At 51.8% G+C, this 18,720-nt stretch overlaps 6 protein-coding genes across 6 annotated transcripts; 4 read left to right on the forward strand and 2 right to left on the reverse strand.

The window, feature by feature from the left end:
- Nucleotides 1–770: 770 nt before the first annotated feature.
- On the forward strand, nt 771–1,979 carry MRS44_001899 (uncharacterized protein; the record flags this gene model as incomplete). Its single annotated transcript, XM_046267990.2, has 1 exon — nt 771–1,979. One exon carries the CDS (start codon nt 771–773, stop codon nt 1,977–1,979), a length of 1,209 nt encoding a protein of 402 aa, XP_046124765.2.
- Nucleotides 1,980–3,454: 1,475 nt separating this feature from the next.
- Nucleotides 3,455–4,927, forward strand: MRS44_001900 (uncharacterized protein; the record flags this gene model as incomplete). Its single annotated transcript, XM_046277846.2, has 1 exon — nt 3,455–4,927. One exon carries the CDS (start codon nt 3,455–3,457, stop codon nt 4,925–4,927), a length of 1,473 nt encoding a protein of 490 aa, XP_046124766.2.
- A 1,535-nt stretch (nt 4,928–6,462) lies between these two features.
- On the forward strand, nt 6,463–6,948 carry MRS44_001901 (uncharacterized protein; the record flags this gene model as incomplete). The annotated part of the gene is made up of 1 exon (XM_046274300.1): nt 6,463–6,948. The coding sequence occupies one exon, from the start codon at nt 6,463–6,465 to the stop codon at nt 6,946–6,948; it is 486 nt and encodes a 161-aa protein (XP_046124767.1).
- A 425-nt stretch (nt 6,949–7,373) lies between these two features.
- On the reverse strand, nt 7,374–9,581 carry MRS44_001902 (uncharacterized protein; the record flags this gene model as incomplete). Its single annotated transcript, XM_046267989.2, has 3 exons — nt 7,374–8,345; nt 8,395–9,338; nt 9,386–9,581. 3 exons carry the CDS (start codon nt 9,579–9,581, stop codon nt 7,374–7,376), a joined length of 2,112 nt encoding a protein of 703 aa, XP_046124768.1.
- A 316-nt stretch (nt 9,582–9,897) lies between these two features.
- MRS44_001903 (uncharacterized protein) lies at nt 9,898–13,752 on the forward strand (the record flags this gene model as incomplete). The annotated part of the gene is made up of 3 exons (XM_065623868.1): nt 9,898–9,946; nt 10,411–11,618; nt 11,671–13,752. The coding sequence occupies 3 exons, from the start codon at nt 9,898–9,900 to the stop codon at nt 13,750–13,752; spliced, it is 3,339 nt and encodes a 1,112-aa protein (XP_065480282.1).
- A 578-nt stretch (nt 13,753–14,330) lies between these two features.
- On the reverse strand, nt 14,331–17,500 carry MRS44_001904 (uncharacterized protein; the record flags this gene model as incomplete). Its single annotated transcript, XM_046274301.2, has 7 exons — nt 14,331–14,498; nt 14,586–14,789; nt 15,022–15,193; nt 15,250–15,316; nt 15,904–16,995; nt 17,058–17,170; nt 17,220–17,500. The coding sequence occupies 7 exons, from the start codon at nt 17,498–17,500 to the stop codon at nt 14,331–14,333; spliced, it is 2,097 nt and encodes a 698-aa protein (XP_046124770.2).
- Nucleotides 17,501–18,720: the final 1,220 nt, after the last annotated feature.

The following is an 18,720-nucleotide window of genomic DNA, read 5'->3' on the forward strand; positions in this document are numbered from 1 at the left end:
CAGCTATGCAGCTCTGGCAGCATTAATTAAAAACCCTTGCCCAGAACGCATCTCGTCCTTCTAATTCGTCAAGGAATCTGTTACGCACTGCCGTGCGCTGCAGTAGCGCGAGGCATCTCGACGCGCCTCGTTCGCCTCAATGTAGTTCGCCAGCTCCCGAGGATGTAGTCGTAAAAAAACATGAGAGGCACTGGGTCAATGATCTCTAGTTTCTAACGCAAAAAAAGGCCCTTGAATATAATAAATAATTTATTCAAAGATTTATGATACTATTTCTTATTATTATCCCTTATTTAGCTCATAATTAGGCTATAAAGTGAATACTCTTTATTGACTTAACTAAGCATACATACGCGTGCCGAGCTCCCATTTTCAGGCCACACCCGCAAGAATTTGTAGCCCTTGGGGCGGACGCCTTGTCTCCTCGCCCGGGAGTGTGCATTCTGCAGGCCCTTGTACGAGGAAAGAATGTGTGCTACGGTCATGAATCGAGCAACGCCCTAGAATGATGAGACGTGGTCGGCGGTGGGAGATGCAAACCGAGCTGCACGTAGCCGTCGCTGCTTATTAAAAGCGTCCTTCCCTCCCTTGATGAAGCAGACTTTTTTACAATGCCTTTTCATCACTGCTCTTGCGATATTTTTCTCTTATACTTAATCTATTGACGCTCACTACACCCACGCCTCGACGCAAGGATGATCTCGCATCCTCGCTCTGGAACATTGCATCTCTGACCGAGTCGAGTGCCACACACAAAGTAACGGGCCCCAATGCAGGCTCGACCGAATCCGGAAGGCCCGACGTCGAGAAGGCTGTCACATATTGACGGGTTGCTCGCTGGCTTCAACGTTCTTGCGTCAGATTGCCCTATTGACAGGCAAAAGCAACAATGGGATCGTCTGGAAGCGCTTCGTGGTGAGATGCAGCGCCAATGGGAAGGCCTCAGAGATGTGCCCCTGGCTGTGGATGATCTAGAAGGCTTCTGTGACACTGCGCTTTTTGCGTATCGGAACGCCTTGGCTGGTCTTGTGCCGACTGATCTTCCCAAGGTTGCTGGGCTTTGCAGCCTGTCATACGCCGTGTCACGCATTCTTGAGCGCGAAGGAACGCCGTCATCGGAGAATTTCCTAGACGATGTTCAGGTCTGCCTGCAGCCTCTGGAAAGGCAAGAGGACCGTCAGATGATTGAGGGTGTCATGGCAAAGCTCTGGCCTCCGACCGTGCAAGTTGGCCAGGCCTCTCATATGGGAAGCGACTCGGTGGTTACTCATCAGGACCAAGGCTGGACCTACTATCCAAGCAGTCAAGCACCGGTTTACCCTAGCGCCACATCTTCTGAGCCACGGCAGATCCAGGGCACCTCTTGCCTGCCATACAGTTCAACGACCTCTGGGTTTGGTGGCCTAGCAGGTGGTCTGCCTGTGTCCGCCAACTGGGCTCAAACCACTCAGCGTCCTTTCGAGCAGTTCGATGCGGCAGTTGACACTGCTGATTATCTGGCCCTCAGCTTACTTCCAATGCCTACTACACCATGGTCGGGCCCGGGCCAGGTCGGGCTCCAGGTTGGGTCCTACGGTCAATTAGAAGCTGCAAGCGAACCAACAGCAGTGTCTTCCTCGCCCAGCGGTCCACAGCACGTCCAAGATACAGGACTATTCGGGGCCATTGGGGCGTTTCTGGATGGCTCTTCCAATTTCTTGTCCCAACTTTCTGGGAATGGGATAACCGCCAAGAACCTGGCCGCATGTCTCTCCTCCAGCCAGGAACGGCTGAAGGACAAGGAACAGCTGCAATACTCGTACGTGGAGCCCTTGATTAAAAGGCAAGAGCTCTTGCAGGCCCCATACTCGACTATCCTCTCAATTTCCAAGAAGTTTGTCGCCTACGGCTGTTTACAAAGTGTTGAAGAGGTGCAGTCCTACATGAAGGCGGTCGCAGAGGTGAGCAGATTTGGCCCCCAATACCCAGCAACGTCCTAAAGCGTCAACTGCAGGAGCTTTTCTACGATGATGCAGCGCAGGAATTGTTCCTCCAAAGCATTAAAACTCTCCCGACAGAAACTGACCTGTCTGTACAAGAGTGTCGATGCCTGGCGTCTGCTAAACCGTGAGTTCCTACAGGTGTGCTGCAAGTGACAATTTTGCTGACGACTATACACAGAGGCGCTGTCAGATGTCCAAACTGCAAAAAGAGCTTCAGCAAAAAGTCCAACATGGTAAGACACCAGAAAAAATACCATCGCCCCGGCAGCCAGGGCGATGGCCTGACATCTGCGTGACGAGTGGGAGGTGTGCGTCGCGCAGCAGGGGCTGCGTCTCGGATGGGCGAGAGATGCAGGGCAAGGGTGCACGAGCAAATGTGCATGTACAGGGAAAAGGTTGCAATTGTTATATTATCTCCTGCATTGCGCTTAGAAGAGGACAATAGGTCAAGCTTCGATCCAACAGCGTTACGTGACGCTCGGCTTCGCCTTGTTAGGGTGGTTTTGGGAGAACTCTCTTCATTTTATCACAAATGACGTTCGATATCCGTAAATTACAAGCCCTCACAGCTCGGCCTTAGGCTGTCCCTCTAACACGCCCGTTTTCTTGCTTTTTATTTCCCCGCTGTTCACCGTGGTGCGGTCTGTCGGTCTGGAGATGGCTCGCTCCGAAGACCACACATCAGTCGCAAAGACGGCATGTTTTGGCTCCGTCAGCCAGAACCGAAGCATGGTTGATGTTACTGAGTCCCAATTGTTAGTAATCACACCGCAATTTTCGGTTGGATTGACCAACTCTGATTGCTGCTCATCTTCTCTCTCAGAGTGATCATGTCGGCGTGTGACCATGGGTCCTCGTCGACGAGCTGAAGGGAGCTTCAAGTGGCTGCAGTGGCATTTTGAGCAAGATTCGCCCTAAGTTATGAGCTCGAGAGCCTTTATAGATACCCGAATTCTACTCTAACCTCGTGTTTTACTCAAAGTTGTGAGCAGAGAATACTCGAGTAAAGGGGGAGTAGGCAATTTACTCCCGAGTTTCCACATTTACTCACGAGCAGCCACCAGCTTACTCGAATTACTCAGGAAACGCTTGTGATTTACTCGCGAGGTGCTCAAATTAGGCATGGCCGAGTTTCAATTTACTCGCTGGTCAAGGGGGTTTTACTCACCAGTCATCTGAATTTACTCGCTGGGTCAAGGATTTACTCCCCAAAGGCTCTCAGACTACTCGTGGCGTAGGGGAGCACAGGGATCATCCTTACCAGCACTTTGCCAGGGGCAGGATTATCATCTTGGCAACGATATCAGCCAACCGGATGCTGCTGACCGTCGCGCCCGCGACAGAGCCTTGGAGAAAGCAGAGCCTCCTCGTTGAAAATAAATACGGAGCCGGGATGCGGCGAAAGAGGCAGATTTGCGAACCATTCTCCTAGTGCGACTTGGTTGCGAAGGGGATCCATATCTGGCGCCACGATGCAGCACACGAAGACGCCTTTCTTGGACACCTACACACTCTACCACTCCTTCGACCGAGGTGCCACCCGTGCAAATGTCGGGGGTGCTCAAGCCTTGGAGCATCTTTCTCGGGCTCTTGGAGAGATTGATGGCCTCTTTGCTGGCATGAAGTATCTTGATGCGACGGAGCCTCTCGATGCGACACCCCCGCCTAGTATCGAGTCTGACGACCTTGCCCTTGAGCTTGACGCTCTCTGCAAGGCTGCCGCATCACGCCAGCCACCCCGGCCGCCCCAAGAAATAGCCTGGTCGTCTGTTCGAGATGTTCGGGAGGGCATGCAATGCCTTTGGCGGCATTTCGTCAAGGTGTCGCAGGGCCTAAACATGCCAATCATCAACAGCCTTCGCGAGACATACGAGGACTCCAGAGGCCTTCGCCAGGCTGGCGTTTTTGCATTTCGCAACACCTTGACAGGCCCTACCCCCAACGATCTCGAGAAAATCTTTGCATTCTGCAGCCTCTCATATGTCGTCTCGAGCCTCCTGCACGCGAGAGGCAGGATCAAGAAGGCCGAGATCCTAGAGGGCATCATTATCTGGCTAAATGCCCTCGAGACTCCACAAGAACGGGAGGCGTTTCGGAGGCTTGCGTACTGGCTTTGGCCTGAAGCCCACGACAAGATGAACTTCATCGACATTCTTGACTACATGGAGCTTGAAGGTCCACACCAACCCCAACCATTCCACAAATCTCAATTTGCGTCTCCTGGATTTATCCCTACAAACATATCCACTGAAGAGAAAGCCCAGGACCATGTTCAGATGGTCGCGAATGCCACAGAGGGGGAGTGGTCTTCATTGGCTCACGCTTTCAACATCCCTGACCCAGGACAATCGCTTTACTTCGGCCAATGTTTTGACCCAGGCCAATCACTCGACCCAGGCCAATCGCTCGACCAATCTGTCAACACCAGTGATGGCCAAAATCTCGACTACAACCAATCCCCCGACCCGAACTATAACATATTCGATGGCCCAAGGCTAGGTGGCACAGCTGTCATCCCATCCAACGTCACTCAGCAGCCCGCCACCAGCAGCGCCCCTAATAATACCTCGTCTTGCGGTGACAAACCCAGGGGGCTACGTGACACATCGGTCTTTACCGTCGTACTAAAGTACTGTCAAGAAAATGGAAGCTTCTGGTTTGGCTTGTCTGGCTGGGGAGCGATATCCAAGGACATACAATTGTTTGTGAAGTGGACCAAGGAACGGGCCATAGAGGGGGGACGCATCTACGAGCAATACTTGACACAACTAGTGTCCGAAAAAGACACCAAAGACGTCCCATCTCGAGGTATAGTGTCCGTTGTCGAGGCGTTTGTCGAGATTGGGTATTTGCAGAGCACCAGTGAAGTCAAGGACTACATGACCAGGATCGCCAAGGTAAGCAAACGACTTTGTAACCAAGGCCCTCTCCCTACCCTGAACTAACATTCTCGGCGCCCAGTCATTGTTCTGCGATGCCGTCGCGTATAACGAGTTTGTGGCATGGATCCTTCCCCAGTGAGTCAACACTCTTCTTTCCCTTTCTGCGATGGCGCTTCTTGACTTGCTGATCACTTCCACTACAGAGAGGGTTACCGATGCCCTAATTGTTCTCGTCAATTCTCTCGCAAGTGGAACATGCAGCGACACGCGAGGGTATGCACAACTAGAGAGTAAGGACGGAGGGGGGTCAATAGAGGAGAGGGAGAACTCGAAATTCCCGAGGCACAGCGGCATTGGAGGAGTAATGGGGTTTTGGACGGACTGGAAAATGGGCGTGGTTGATAGCATGGGGGAAAAAGGCAGGATCATTTATGTTGACACAAGAAGGGGTTTGGTTTGGCTTTGCGATTAACGTCCATGCGTCCTGTGGAGCCTTGTTCAATACAGTGGGTGACGTTTGACGTACGACTTGGCTGCCACACAACCACAGAGACATGAGCCAAGAAGTAAACAACCTACCAAGCTAGCTTGATCAGATCTTGGAGAATTGTTAAACCGACAAGGCTAGAGTCTCAGAGGCTAGGCCAAGATCGTGTCTTAATCTCTCTTATTCCCGCTAATTGTTATCGTATTCTTTACGGGGTACGAAGTAGGCAATTTCCATTAGTCCCTTTACGTGTATTCTTCATAACATCACCGCAACTGCAACAATGAATGCCACGATAATTTCGAAACAACTCAACTCTTGGCGCTGCGAAAGAATTTCTCTCAGGCTGTTTAGGAGGCCTCTCCCTCTGCACGGGGCAACGCGTCCCGTCCCAAGGCAGGGAATCACCAGCCCAATCAATAAATGGCGTCGCCACGTCTCCCTGCGCCCCAGTGTGGCTGCCAGCCACGCGTTGCAACCAAAATAGCAACGACCTAAAACTCTAACTCAACAGTTTAACCGAACCGTTGATACATTACCGTGGCTGGCTGTGCAGCAGTCTCCAGATCGGGAATGTCCATTGCCCTTTCGTGGCATGTCCCTTGCCACTCTCGCCGCGCACTCACCGAGACAAATCAGGTAAATCTGTGGATCTTTGTCTGACAGGGGAAAAATAAGACGGCCGTTGACAGTCGGACACTTGCAGGCGGTGATGACATGGCCCGGCATGGCGCAGTCTAGGCGGAGCCACACCCGATCGACGGCAGGGACGAACAAAGCTGGAGATCCCCTGCAAAAGGGAGAAGCCGTGATTGGTTGTGTCTAATGGCTGTGACAACGGTAGCTGAAAATTAGTGGAGGCATTGACGCAACTTGTGTCCCCGCCACATTGCGAAATGAGATGACCAGGGAAAGCAAACAAAATTGAAACACGCCGCCGCGCAGGTATATATGAAGGGAGATTATGCCCCTTCTAATCTTGATTTCATCTCAGTTCATTGCAACACAACAGTCAAATACCCCAGGTTTTCTACTTTAACCTTATTCAACAACAACCAACACTCTCCTCCATTTTCAACACCAACACCACCAACCACACAACACCATCAACATGCTCTTCACCAAGATCGCTGTTCTCGCCGCTGCCGGCCTCGTCGCCGCCAACAACGCCGCCCCCGCCATCACCCAGGCCCCCGAGGTCCGCCGCGACATTGGCGACGACATTGAGACCTGGGCCAAGGACAAGGCCAACGACGCCCAGACCTGGGCCGAGGGTCACGCCTCTGAAGCCGAGTCCTGGGCTAAGGACAAGGCTTCCGATGTCAAGAGCTGGGGTCAGGAGCACGCTTCCGAGGCCGAGTCTTGGGCCAAGGATAAGGCTTCCCACATCAGCACTGCCATCGACGCCGCTGAGACCTGGGTTTCCACCAAGGCTGGCAGCGTTGCTTCCCGTGTCAGCAGCGCTGTGAACGAGGCTGCTACTAGCACCGATAACGACGACGACGATAACGCTGCCGTGAGCCTGCGCGGCCAGGCTGGTGCCGTCGCTGCCCTGGTTGCCCTCGGCGCCACTGCTTTTGGCTTCATCATGGCCTAAGCGCAACACATCAACGTCACGACCTTCGAGATACCCCCTCGCGCGAAAAGGCATACACATTTTTTTTCATGATTATCGGAGTTTGGGGATCCAAGGGCAATAGAGTACGAGCAACACGATAGAACGTCGTTGCCGGAACTGGCTGGGCATAGGGCATAATGCAACGGTTTAACGACGCGCGAAGCACAGAACTGTTTTCTAGACAAGCATCAATTCATTAAACATATTTACTTCATCTTCTGATCATCTACTATTGAGTGATATGTTCTATAACACCGCCTCTATGGTACACTTGTCTACATGTATGATACAATATATAGTTCGCCTTAGCCCAAACATGAAACATTTCTAGTGAGTCGCGATGTTACACCCTCAGCTACTGCGGGCCAAGGAGTTATCCAAATCCTCCCGTCTTGGAAGGTTCTTCATGAATTCTTCTGACCCCGGAGATACAACCCATAAGGTTCAAGCTGCTCTTTTGTCAACTTGCTCGGTGACTTGACGAGCGGATCCTCTCCCTTCATCGTCTTGGGGAACGCCATGGCATCCCGCACCGTCGACGTATCCGTCATGAGCGCGACGAGTCGGTCAAAGCCAAGGGCGAAACCGGCATGAGGAGGACATCCTGACTGTAGGGCCTCAAATAAGTGAGCAAAGTCGGCGATTCGCTTCTTGGGCACCTTTAGGATGTCCTGCATGATGAACTTTTGAACTTCGGCAACGTGAATACGCTCGCTGCCGCCGCCGACCTCGACACCGTTGAGAACGAGATCGTAGGCTGCGCTCTTGGCATCGAGGGGGTTTGTGAAAAGGAGTTCGAGGTCGGCCTGGGAAAGGGGGGCCGTGAAGGGGTGGTGGGATGCTGCGATGCCGGCGCTGCCCTCTTGACCCGGCTCACCCTCCTCAACGGGCTTGAACATGGGGAACTCAGTCACCCACACGAATTGTAGTGAGCCAGGGGTACCAAGTTTCGGCGTCGACATGTACTCTGCTTCGACAAGGGCCTTCCAGAGGGCACTGCGCATCTCGCCAATCTTGGTGGAGCCCTTGCAGTACTGACCCTGGGGCTTCTCCCTGGCCTGGAAAACAATGAGATCGCCATCGTTAAGTTCCTTGCCCTCGGAGACAAGGTCCAAGATGGCCTCGAATTCGAAGCCGACGGAGCTCAAGCCCATGAGTGGTTTGCTCGAGTCGTAAACCAGCACTGAAGGCTGTCCGTCGGGGTTGTTGGCCAGTCCCGTAGGCAGATCATCCATAAACTTGATAACAAACTCACGCGCCTCCTGGGGTGAGCAGTTTTCTAGTGGGAATGTGAAGGCTTCGACTAGCGGATCTTCTAGATCAGTGATCATGCTGACGAACTGGCGGTAAGGCTCAAGGTCTGGAAGAGCATGGACCTGAAACTGTTAGTGGCATGTATTGACATAAGACATACGAGAACTGTACCTTGTTAGGGATGCGCAGATCAGGCTTGTCAGTTCCATAAGAAGCGATGCTGTCCTGGAACTTGATCGTCGTGAACTCGTGGGCGAGAGGCTCATCCAACGGCTGTGGGCCATCAGGAATCTCCGTCAATACGGGGACTCGCTGCTTCCGAATCTCTTTATAGCTATGCGCTGGCCGTAGAGCCTCCAGAGCGTTTAGAACAATGTCGTTGACGTCTTGCCTCACTTTTGCCGCGCCAGCAAAGGACCACTCCATATCCAGCTGTGTAAACTCTGGCTGGCGATCTGCTCGTGAGTCCTCGTCACGGTAGCAGCGAGCCCACTGCATATACTGCCCGATGCCGCTCGCCATGAGGATCTGCTTGTACTGCTGGGGGCTCTGGTTCAGGGCGTACGCCATGCCGCGCCGGCGAGTCGGCACGAGAAATTCCCTGGCGCCCTCGGGTGTTGACTTGAACAGTGTCGGTGTCTCAACGTCGATGAATCCCTTGTTCAGCAGCCCCTTGGTAAGCTCTGCTTTGAGCCATGACCGGAACTTGAGGCGGGCCTGAAGCTCTGGGTGGAATTTGATCTGGTAGTGTCGCTTGTGTGGCGGGAAATTGACTTCTTTCGTAACGATGAGGTCCTTGGGGACGCTGTTGAGGGTTCGGAGGTTCGTGAGGGAGACAGTGGGCTTGGAGGAAGCGGACGAAGGCTCCCCGGCACTTTCATTCTTCGGGGTCTCGTTTATCACATCGACGAGGACGGGGCTAAAGGCGGGGACGTCGCGCAAGAGGGCGTGGGCTTCAGGGTCGTTGGCAGCGTCGGCGCAGAGCTGGATCACTTCCCCCGATGAGGTCGTGAGGTCGGCAAAGATGAGGCTCTTGGATACGGCCCTCTTCTTGCCTAGCAACCCGGAGTACTTGCCAGGCCTGGTGTTTTTGAGGGGCAGATCCGCATTGCTGTCTGACGCGTGTTAGCAATTGCGCATGGAGAGTATGCGGGAGCCATACACTTCTCCCAGAGGCCCAGAATATCCTTCTTGTAGGTCTCGTTGATCGTCCCATCAGCTGTAGCTTTAGTCTCTGGGTCGGAGCTCTGGGAGTAGCAGCGCCGCGGGAGGCATTGCCGCGCCCGCAGCAGCGTCAGGGAGCTTGCGCATGCCCCGCGGCGCAGAGCAAAGCTTCCGCGACCAAGAGGGAGCACCATGATCGCAAGAGAAAGGGCGGAGAAGCTATACTCGTGCGAATTGAGTCATTGTTCGAGGGGTCGTCCGTGGTGGGCCGATGGTTATCGCCAAAATTCAGAGGGAGAAGAGAAAATCCGCCCGGCGGTTTCGGTGAGCGGCCCCACTTCCCGCTCCGATCGGCGATTGGTGGTGCTTCAATGGCTTCCGCCGTGACGGTTTCACCACATTTACTATAACAACTCTTGGTAAGAAGACTGGCAAAATCAGTTTTCTCTCTTCTACTCCTTGAGGATGGAGAGTTAATCGGACACGTCAATGGAGCCCTCTTGTACGCCCATGGATGTTGAGGCCGACTCTCGACCACACCAGTATGCCCAGGGTGCAGGTGGGCTGACGGCGCTCGTGTTGCCTCTTGCCTCTTCTACCATGGATACTTGCCCAAAGAGTCTCCCACCGACGTTATTTACCCATTTAATATCTCGTTCCGACTCCCGACTACCTACCTAATCTTTAATCATCCACGCTGGTATCTATCACTTTGGATTCATGGCTTACAACAGCTACCGCCAGTAATGCAGTATGCCTACCGGTAGCTGGACTGCTGTTGCTGTTGTAAACATGCAAGAATGCCCAGGAAAATGCCCAGGGCACCTGTGCTTGAGGGCGTGGAACACCCTCTCGGAAAGCCTCGAGATCATTGTCATTGGCCGTCGAGAGACATCCCTGCACCTGCACGCTCAGCCATTTCACAGCCATCCAGCTGAGAGCCTCGTCTTCAAATATCTCTCTTTTTCTCTCGCATTCCTTCCCATCTTTCAACTTCAATCAGAAGAATCTGAACAGTGGCAGCTTATCCCTCTACCGAAACTCCTTCAATGTCTGGCCTCGAGCCTCTGGCAGCCCTCGGGCTTGCCTGCAGCGTCATGCAGACGATAACGTTTGCTGGACAGACTCTCTCGCTGTGCAGGAAGATCTACAACGATGGACAGCCGGACCCTGCTCTCAACGACTACGGTCTAGAACTGGCAAAAATCTCCGAGACGCTTAAAAACAACCTGAACACAGGCAGTGGGGTTCTTTCGAGTGATGATCTGGCTCTTCGGGACACAGCAGAAAAGTGCCTCGCGGCCACAGACAAATTGGCCCAAGAGATGCACAATCTTTCACCTCAAAGCGCGCAGAAAGGAGTTCGAACCAACACTCGACTCGGATTCAAAACACTCTTTCAGAAACCGCGCCTGGAACAGTTGGAGACCAGCCTCAGAAATATCCAATCGGCCATGAACACCCAACTTCTTGTGAGGACGCTAAATCGAATTGATGCCGCTACAATCGAGCAGCAAGGCGCTCTCACAGACTCACGCCGCCTCCTGAAAGACACAATCCAGCAGTGCTCTTCAAAAAGCGAAAACAAGCTCGATCTAATCGCCCAGGGAAACACGGAAACGCGAGATCAACTGCTTCAGGCTATGAACAATGCGCAATCTCGTATGGAAGCGTACATCAAGTCTGAATCGTCCAAGAACACCCGACTACTACAAACACACATTGCTGCTGTCGACAGCAGCACACAACGACAAGTGGACCAATTCCAGGAATGGAAAGACAAGCAAAATGAGGAACTCGATTATCAGCGCCTGCTACAAAGCCTCAAATTCGAAAGGATGGAGGAACGAAAGAATCAGATCACTGAGAACTATCCTCAAACATTCCGCTGGATACTCGAGGAACCCGATGAGAAAGCCTCCTTTTTCGAGTGGGCAACAGATGATGAGGCCAATTCTACGGGTGGCTTCTCGTCGAGCCCCGGTTCCAATGGGCAAGGAGGACACTGGCACAGTTTCGTGGACTGGCTGGAATCCAAATGCTCCATTTACTGGGTCTCTGGCAAGCCAGGCTCGGGGAAGAGCACTCTGATGAAATTCGTCTCATCCAATCCCAAGACGAAAAGGCTTTTGGGCAACTGGCAGTCCGAAGTCCAGGTTTTCTCGCACTACTTCTGGAAAGCAGGATCAGAGATACAACAAAGTTTGAAGGGCCTACTATGCTCTTTTGATGTACCAGATCTTTTGTGAGAACCGACAGATGGCTTTGAAGTACCTTCACAAGACACGCGGCATCTGCCAGAAACCGTCATCAAGTGCGGATTGGGATATAGAGAAACTTGAGGCTCTTCTTCAAAACTGCGTTGTCGAATCCGAAAGTGGCATTTGTCTGTTCATTGACGGCTTGGACGAATTCTCCCCTCAAGGGGACTATCATGATCTTCTCTCCCTCTTGGATAGGCTCTCGGGACCACGAGTCAAACTATGTCTTTCGAGCCGCCCGGAACAGGTCTTGCGAAACCATCTCCAGGTTCACGCAAATCTTAGAATGCAGGACTTGACGGGAAATGACATGAGAAAATATGCTGCAGGATGCTTGCGCCGGGCCATCTCACCAACAGACCAGAAACTACACATCAAAGCTTTCGTGCATTCCATTATCCGCAAGGCCGATGGGGTGTTTCTCTGGGTTGTTCTAGTTTCCAAGAGCCTCGCAAGGGGAATCGAGAACGGTGACTCTGATACTGAACTCAGGCAGAGACTTGAGTCGATGCCCGGGGATCTATCAGCACTGTATAAGGACATGTGGTCGAGGCTAAACAATGACCGTGGGATTTACCAGAAGAGTTCTTCTTGGTTCTTTAACATCATATTTGCGGCGGAATATACGGTAGAGGAGAGCAGGCGCTCCAGAACCCTTAAGTGCCTGAAGCGAGGGTCGGTGTCTGTCTTTGAGCTGATGGCTGCCGCTGACGCGTCTGTGTTGGATCGATTCTTGGACCGTGGTGAGGAGTTTTCCACCGCAGAGATTGATAAGAGATGCTCTCACGTTGTGAGAGCAGTCGAGATCCGATCAGCTGGACTTCTTGAAGTGTCCAACGAGCTTCCTAGGGGGAACAGTCTGGAGCACTATGCAGATATGCAGGTCCTGTTCATTCACCGGACAGCTCGCGACTATCTCCTTGAAAATGAGGACGGGCGGCGCCTCTGGCAGACCAGCGAGATATCCGTAAATGACGCCCGTACGAGACTGATAAGAGCTTGCCTACTGCGTTGCTACGTTTGGCCATTTCCTAAGGACATCGGACCCCCTCTCGGATATAGCGAGCTTCGCTCATTTCTACTCTCAGTCAGCCGTACCGTGGACAAGGATGGTGTTCCTCCAGAAGATCTCACATCGGCCATTGAGAGGGCCTACGAGACCAGAAGACTGTGGTCAAGTTCCATAAGCATGGGTCTAAAGCCACGGAACTTACATAGGCGAGATCGGAAATTGACCGAGGCCAAGTTTATCCTCTGGGCAGGCTTGTCAGGGCTCGTGCGCTACACTGCCGGTCGAATACCTCAGGTGCAACCGAGGATTGGCCCTGGTGTTGTCCTGGGTGCGCTTCTGTACAGCTTTTGCGATAGAGTTGAGGAGCATAGGGATGAAGAAACTGTGTATGAGGACCGAGGCCCATTGATTCAGTGCCTGTTACAGCAGGGTGCTGCCCCCAATGGCAACAATGATGCCTTGACAAGCCCCTGGGTTCTCTATCTCAGCACAACCTTCAACAGACTTACGTGCTACAGGGCAGCTATGCGCTCAAGCTTTAGCCGTAAAGCCTCTGGAGAGGTCCCGAAGACTTTGAGGGCGTTTCTTGAAGCAGGCGCTTCCCTCTTAGGAAATATCCCAGTGCTAGTTTCGCTCACTCGCACTCAGCTTGGCTACAAATGCGTCAAGGCTTGTCCAGAAGGGCCCCGCTCTGCTAGCTATGATTCGTCGATGGTCATCCTCAGTGTCAACCACGTATGGTTGATCAATAGAATTCTCGAGCAACTCGATCCAGAGGCCAACGTGGCGAACATAGGGCACGAACAAGTGCAACCGTGTGCCAGGGTAGTAGTGGCCGCGCACAAAGCGAACATACAAGATGATCGGCCTCGATGCTGGTCAATAATGACTGATGAGGATGCTTCAAAGATCACCGCCGAGATTGTTTCTAGTATAAGAGGTTCTGCTAGGGCCTCTACCATGGCTCGAGAGGAGGCGATGAGGCAACTGCGTGGCATGATATCAGAGGTCAAAGGAAGAAGCAAGCCGGTCGACGATGACGAAATACCGGGGTTCTTGAGGACGGGGAAAAACTTCCGCCCTGGGTGGTGATCTTTCAAGGGCGAGTTGGCTGGGCGGATTGGTGAACGTTTTTTGAAATATTTACTCATTTCACAACGCCAAAAAAGGCACACGCAACATAATATACGAGCAGTTACTTGATGACGTTCTATGATCGATCTTCTAGCTTAGTTAACCCATCAAGGGCCGGGCTTTAACTAGAATAAAGAACCTATTATCAATACATCATAGCATTATATCCCAATGCTAACACAGTGGCTATGGTTATTTCAAGTATTTATTCTGCTAGTAACTGTCTTGATGATCAATGATCATTGATCATTATCAGTGACGCTTCTCCATGGACAAAACCTATACTAAACGATCCTGATTCATCCGCCAGCCAGTCTATCAGTTCTCGTATATGCACACGACAGAAACAAGGTTCAAAGAGTTGCATTGGTGGTAAGCTAGGTTGGATCGACAGAGTGTATACCCCCTGTCACCTTAGGGGAGACTTGTATCATCATGGGAGGGTGATACTCGTCTTCTCCACTAATGTAAATCTTATTTAGACTGCATCTGCTACCATTGAAAGGCGAGTTCCTCCCACCGATACGAAATACAGATTACTCCCGGGAGTCATCAGACTGGTCGGCAATCTGTACTTTGGGAGTGTCATGCTTGGGCTCGGCAGCCAACTTAAAGGCTTCATTTGCTTTCTCCAACAGGAAGCTATGTGTGACGAGGCCTTCCAGATTTGTCAGGCCTCCATTAAGTAACGCAATGCCAGCCGGCTAGGTATCGTAGTCGTTGCGAGAGTACTTGATAGAAAGCTGCAATGTATGTTAGATAAATTCAATGGCTGTCCTGGAAGAGATGACACTGAACATTTTGCCTATCATAAGCTCAGTGGGGAAATCGGTAAATGTACCTTCACCGGCTCCAAGAATGATAAGCTTACCACTCATTCTTGCAGCATAGAATCCAACAAGGGCGCTGCTGTCCGCGCCAGTACATTCAAGAACTGTCTCAAGGGCAGAGAATTCTCTCGGCCCGTATAGCTGCCTGATCGCCTTGGCATTCTCCTAAGGCGTGAGGCGTGTCAGCGCCTTGTATGTGAAACACGAAGGCACGAGCTTCTGGGCAAACTCCAACCTGGTCGGCTCAATATCTGTGATAACCAATGGATGTGCTCCACTTGGATAATGATACGCAAGTTGCTGTATATGTTGCGTCTTTTGCTCTGGTCTTCGCACGGCATAGGAACGTCAGTTGCCACGCGGTCGCCTGTTGCACTATATGTCAGCGGTGTGGCACGAGTTCTAGACACTTTGATAGGGTAGGAGAAGCTTGCCACACACCAACTTCGAGGGAGTGGACATCCGGGGCACACTGAACAACAACACCCGCACCTTCATGCCCGAGAATGTAGCCTTTCTCGATCCTCAGCGGACCTATTCCACCTGCTTTCCAGAAGTAAATGTCCGATCTGTTTTGGCGTGAATAAACGTCCAGGCAGAATATCGAGTTGTGGTATCTCCTTACCCACAAATTCCAACGGCCTTCACCTTGATCAAAACTTTTCCATCCTTGGGCAATGGCACCGGAGCATCTACTAACATTAGTTTATGATCTGGACTAACCTACAAGGAGAGGTTGGGTAGCTTTAATTCAATAAATGACGGGGACATGGTTGTTCGTTTATAGTTTAGAAAATTGCGTTGCAGTGGAAATTTAATTCAAGGAGGCAGCCGGTATATCACCAACGAGTTACGTAGCATATTAATATTATCCCAATAGCGCCAAGTCTCAGATATTGTGTCTGCCTTCATCGGACGACTTTCTGGGCGAACCGTGGGATCCGCGGGACCCGCACAGCCATGAGCATCCTCTTTGAGCCAAGGCATTGCTCTTGCCAAGCAAGTGGAATGATGTGTTCCAGCGGAGATGATTATTAGATTCAGCGATTTTAATTATCTACCAGGGAAACTCAGAGCCCCTTAAAAGGTTCATTATCATCGTAATACTGGTCCTTGATCGCCCTATCAAGCCGTTGCGAGATGGAGTGGTCACTCCCCAATAGATTGTCTGAGACTTTCCGGGCGAACTCAAACCGAAACAATGCCTCTTTTTGCTTCAGGAGCTGCTGAAAGCCCAAACCAATGGCTGTGAAGTGTAATATTAGTTTCATGCTTCTACTTTGGCCGTAAATCCCCCGAAACGGCTGCAAGATCCCGTCCTGAATCAAGTCCGCTATCCATCTCCCAATCGCGTTGCGCCCAGAAGTGTCCTTCACAAAGCGGTGCTGGTACTGCAGTTCTCTTGCAAGTGGGATGAGCTCTGTCAAATGCAGGGGATCCGCGCAGAGAATGAGAGAAGTCAGTGTGTGCCGAGTGGTGAGGCATTCCGACCTAGCAGTCTTGAGGGTCTTTTCATCGACCAAGGAGTAGATGTAGATGCACCTGGCCTCGACTTCTCGACCTCTCAAGTCCAAAGGAAGCAACTTAAAGTCCGAAATTAGCTTCTGCACCACTAGCTGCATTCCGGGAAGTTTGGCCAAAGACCAGATAGCTGCAAGCCTCAGCTGCTGATCCATTTGGTTCACGTCCAAGTGCTCACTGAAGATGCCCTGGAATTCAGGGCTCTCAGTGACACTGGAGAAGTCGTGGTTAGTTACCACAGCTGGGCGGACCGAGATGATGTCGGTGGGCGGAAGGTTGTCCCGGATCACAGTGAAGAGAAGGAACCCTAACGATCTAGTGACATTGTTCCGCCCAGAGGTCTTAAGATTGATGACGACGCGCTGGTAATGGTCCAGCGTTCGAGGGTGCCAGAGACCCAGCTCTCGGCTGTAGTCAGTGGAGATGCGGTCAACGACCTCATCTGCGTGCTGGAAGTCTTGATTCAGGGCGTAAGCATCAACCAGATGCCAAAGTGCTGCTACTATGGTGGGATGGCTTGATTTGTAGATGTCTTTCCGCCTGGCTATTGCAGTGCGAAGCATCAAGATTGCGCGGTCGAGTTGCCCATATGAAATCTGCCGGAGTGCTTCGGTTTGCACCATGAGTAGCTCGTCCATAGAGAGTGCTTTCACATCAGCACAGAGCACTTGTACATCAAAGGAAACTTTGACCTCAGGCCCGATAAAGACCACACGGGGGACGTTCTCTTCTGCGGCTTTCTCTGTTGGGGCTTTCTCTGCTGTAGTTTCCGTGGTCATGGGCGAGCCTGTATCATTGGCGTCGGAAGCCGCACGATAGTGTTGGTTTTCGTTGGAATGGACTCTCCGTGCTTTGTTAGATAGCGTTGCACTCGCGTCCCAGAGAAGCTGTTGCCGGGAGCCAAGGCCTCACTGTAGTTGCTGTCCAGCTCCTTCAGCTGCCGAGCGACCTCTTTGTTGACGCCGACCTTTCTTAACTTCTTGAACATTCTCCAAGACTTGAAACGCTCCTTGTACATTGTCTTTCTGGCAAGTCTCAGCATTCAGGATTGAATATTCAAAGAGGACTACTTACGACGCTTGAAAGTCATGGTGCTTATCCATGAAGGCCATGGTTTTCTCCAATGTCAATCTTTGCGCGATATAAAGGTTGTAGAGGGTGTCCTTGTGTTCCTCCCATTTCGCGCTGGGGACTTTCCCCCGCTTGCTGCGGTTGAGCTTGTCAGGCGGCACCTCAGGGGCGGCACTGTCTATGAGGGGTTGAGTGTTGGTTTCTGGAGGCCTAGGGTGCATAGACACCTTCGAGGACGTTCCGATAGGTGCCTCCGGCGTGGGTAATGGTGGGTGATCGGACATCTTCGTGATGAGGTTTGCCCGCGATGGTAATGACAAAAAGGTATGGAATTCTGATGACTGGATAGCTGTACATGTCCTCGTCACTTTCAAGTTTCAATAAGAAGCCTACGAGGGATTATATATCCGTTCACAACAACCGCAACGGGCCTCTCTGGTCACAATCAAGTCCGCAAGAGACTTTCTCTACAGAACGAGTGCCACAATTCTCAATAAAAAGAACAAACAAGACCTCAGATGGCATCAAGATACAGAGGGGAAAAGGCCCACCAAGATTCCAAGACGCAAACCAACTCACCAATGAAACATGGCGACAAAAAGTCCCCGAAAGTACAGCCACCAAGAGACGTGCCACAGTGCAATCAGGTGGAACAAAAATCAACGTCAAGGAGTTACGACGTGATCATTGCCTGCGGATCACAGAAGGCTGAGCATCCCGGGGCCGATTTGGACAGTCGAATCAAATCTATGGCTTTGCGAGGCATCCGACCATGGCACGGGCTCATTAGCATCGCCTCGAACTAGAGTCGAGGGCTCGGAAAAGCCCTGGCTTTCAGAGGCTGTGTCATGTGCGATGTTCGGCTGAAGATACACAGAAGTTCACATGTACTCTTCAGGGGCCATGAGCCTTGTTACATCTCGGGTAAACGTTTTCCAAGGGCCAAAATTCGGCCGACTCACATCCAGTAAAGTTCGTTGGTGTTGGCGGTCAGAAGAGTGATAGAGTTACCACTCCTCCTTTCCTCACCTTGACGCAGCATGTCTACTTTGGAAGAGTAGAAGGGATTCAGCCATGTCTAAGGATTGAAACATTAACTGAAACGAGGTCTCACATGACAACAAAAATCGTAACCTGTGTTCGATTTCGATGTGTCCTCTGGATGTAAAAGTAGGTAGAAAACGTCCCTGGCAATGGGTTAAAAGATTCAACTCTGGAAGGTCTGTTGGGCTATGTTCTTGGCGTCTTTGTCATGGATCTCAATGGTAGAACACCCTCATATCCTCTTTCCCATAGCGGTGACAGAGTTCAGCCAAGTTTTGGTGTTCCACTCTAGGGTGGCTGCGGATCATTTTCCGGCCCGCCTTGGCCAATCGCCCCCGAACGGAGGCCGTTGAGATCGCGAGTCAGTTCTAGCCTCTCCAACAGGTTCTCATCCATTGAGCATCACGGGGCCGGAAGGATGATTCGAGTATTGAAACAAGCCTCTGAGTAAGAAGCGGAG

The sequence above is a fragment of the Fusarium solani genome (genome assembly GCF_023522795.1).
Source record: "Fusarium solani strain SB1 chromosome Unknown bctg00000000, whole genome shotgun sequence".
NCBI classification, from domain to species: domain Eukaryota; kingdom Fungi; phylum Ascomycota; class Sordariomycetes; order Hypocreales; family Nectriaceae; genus Fusarium; species Fusarium solani.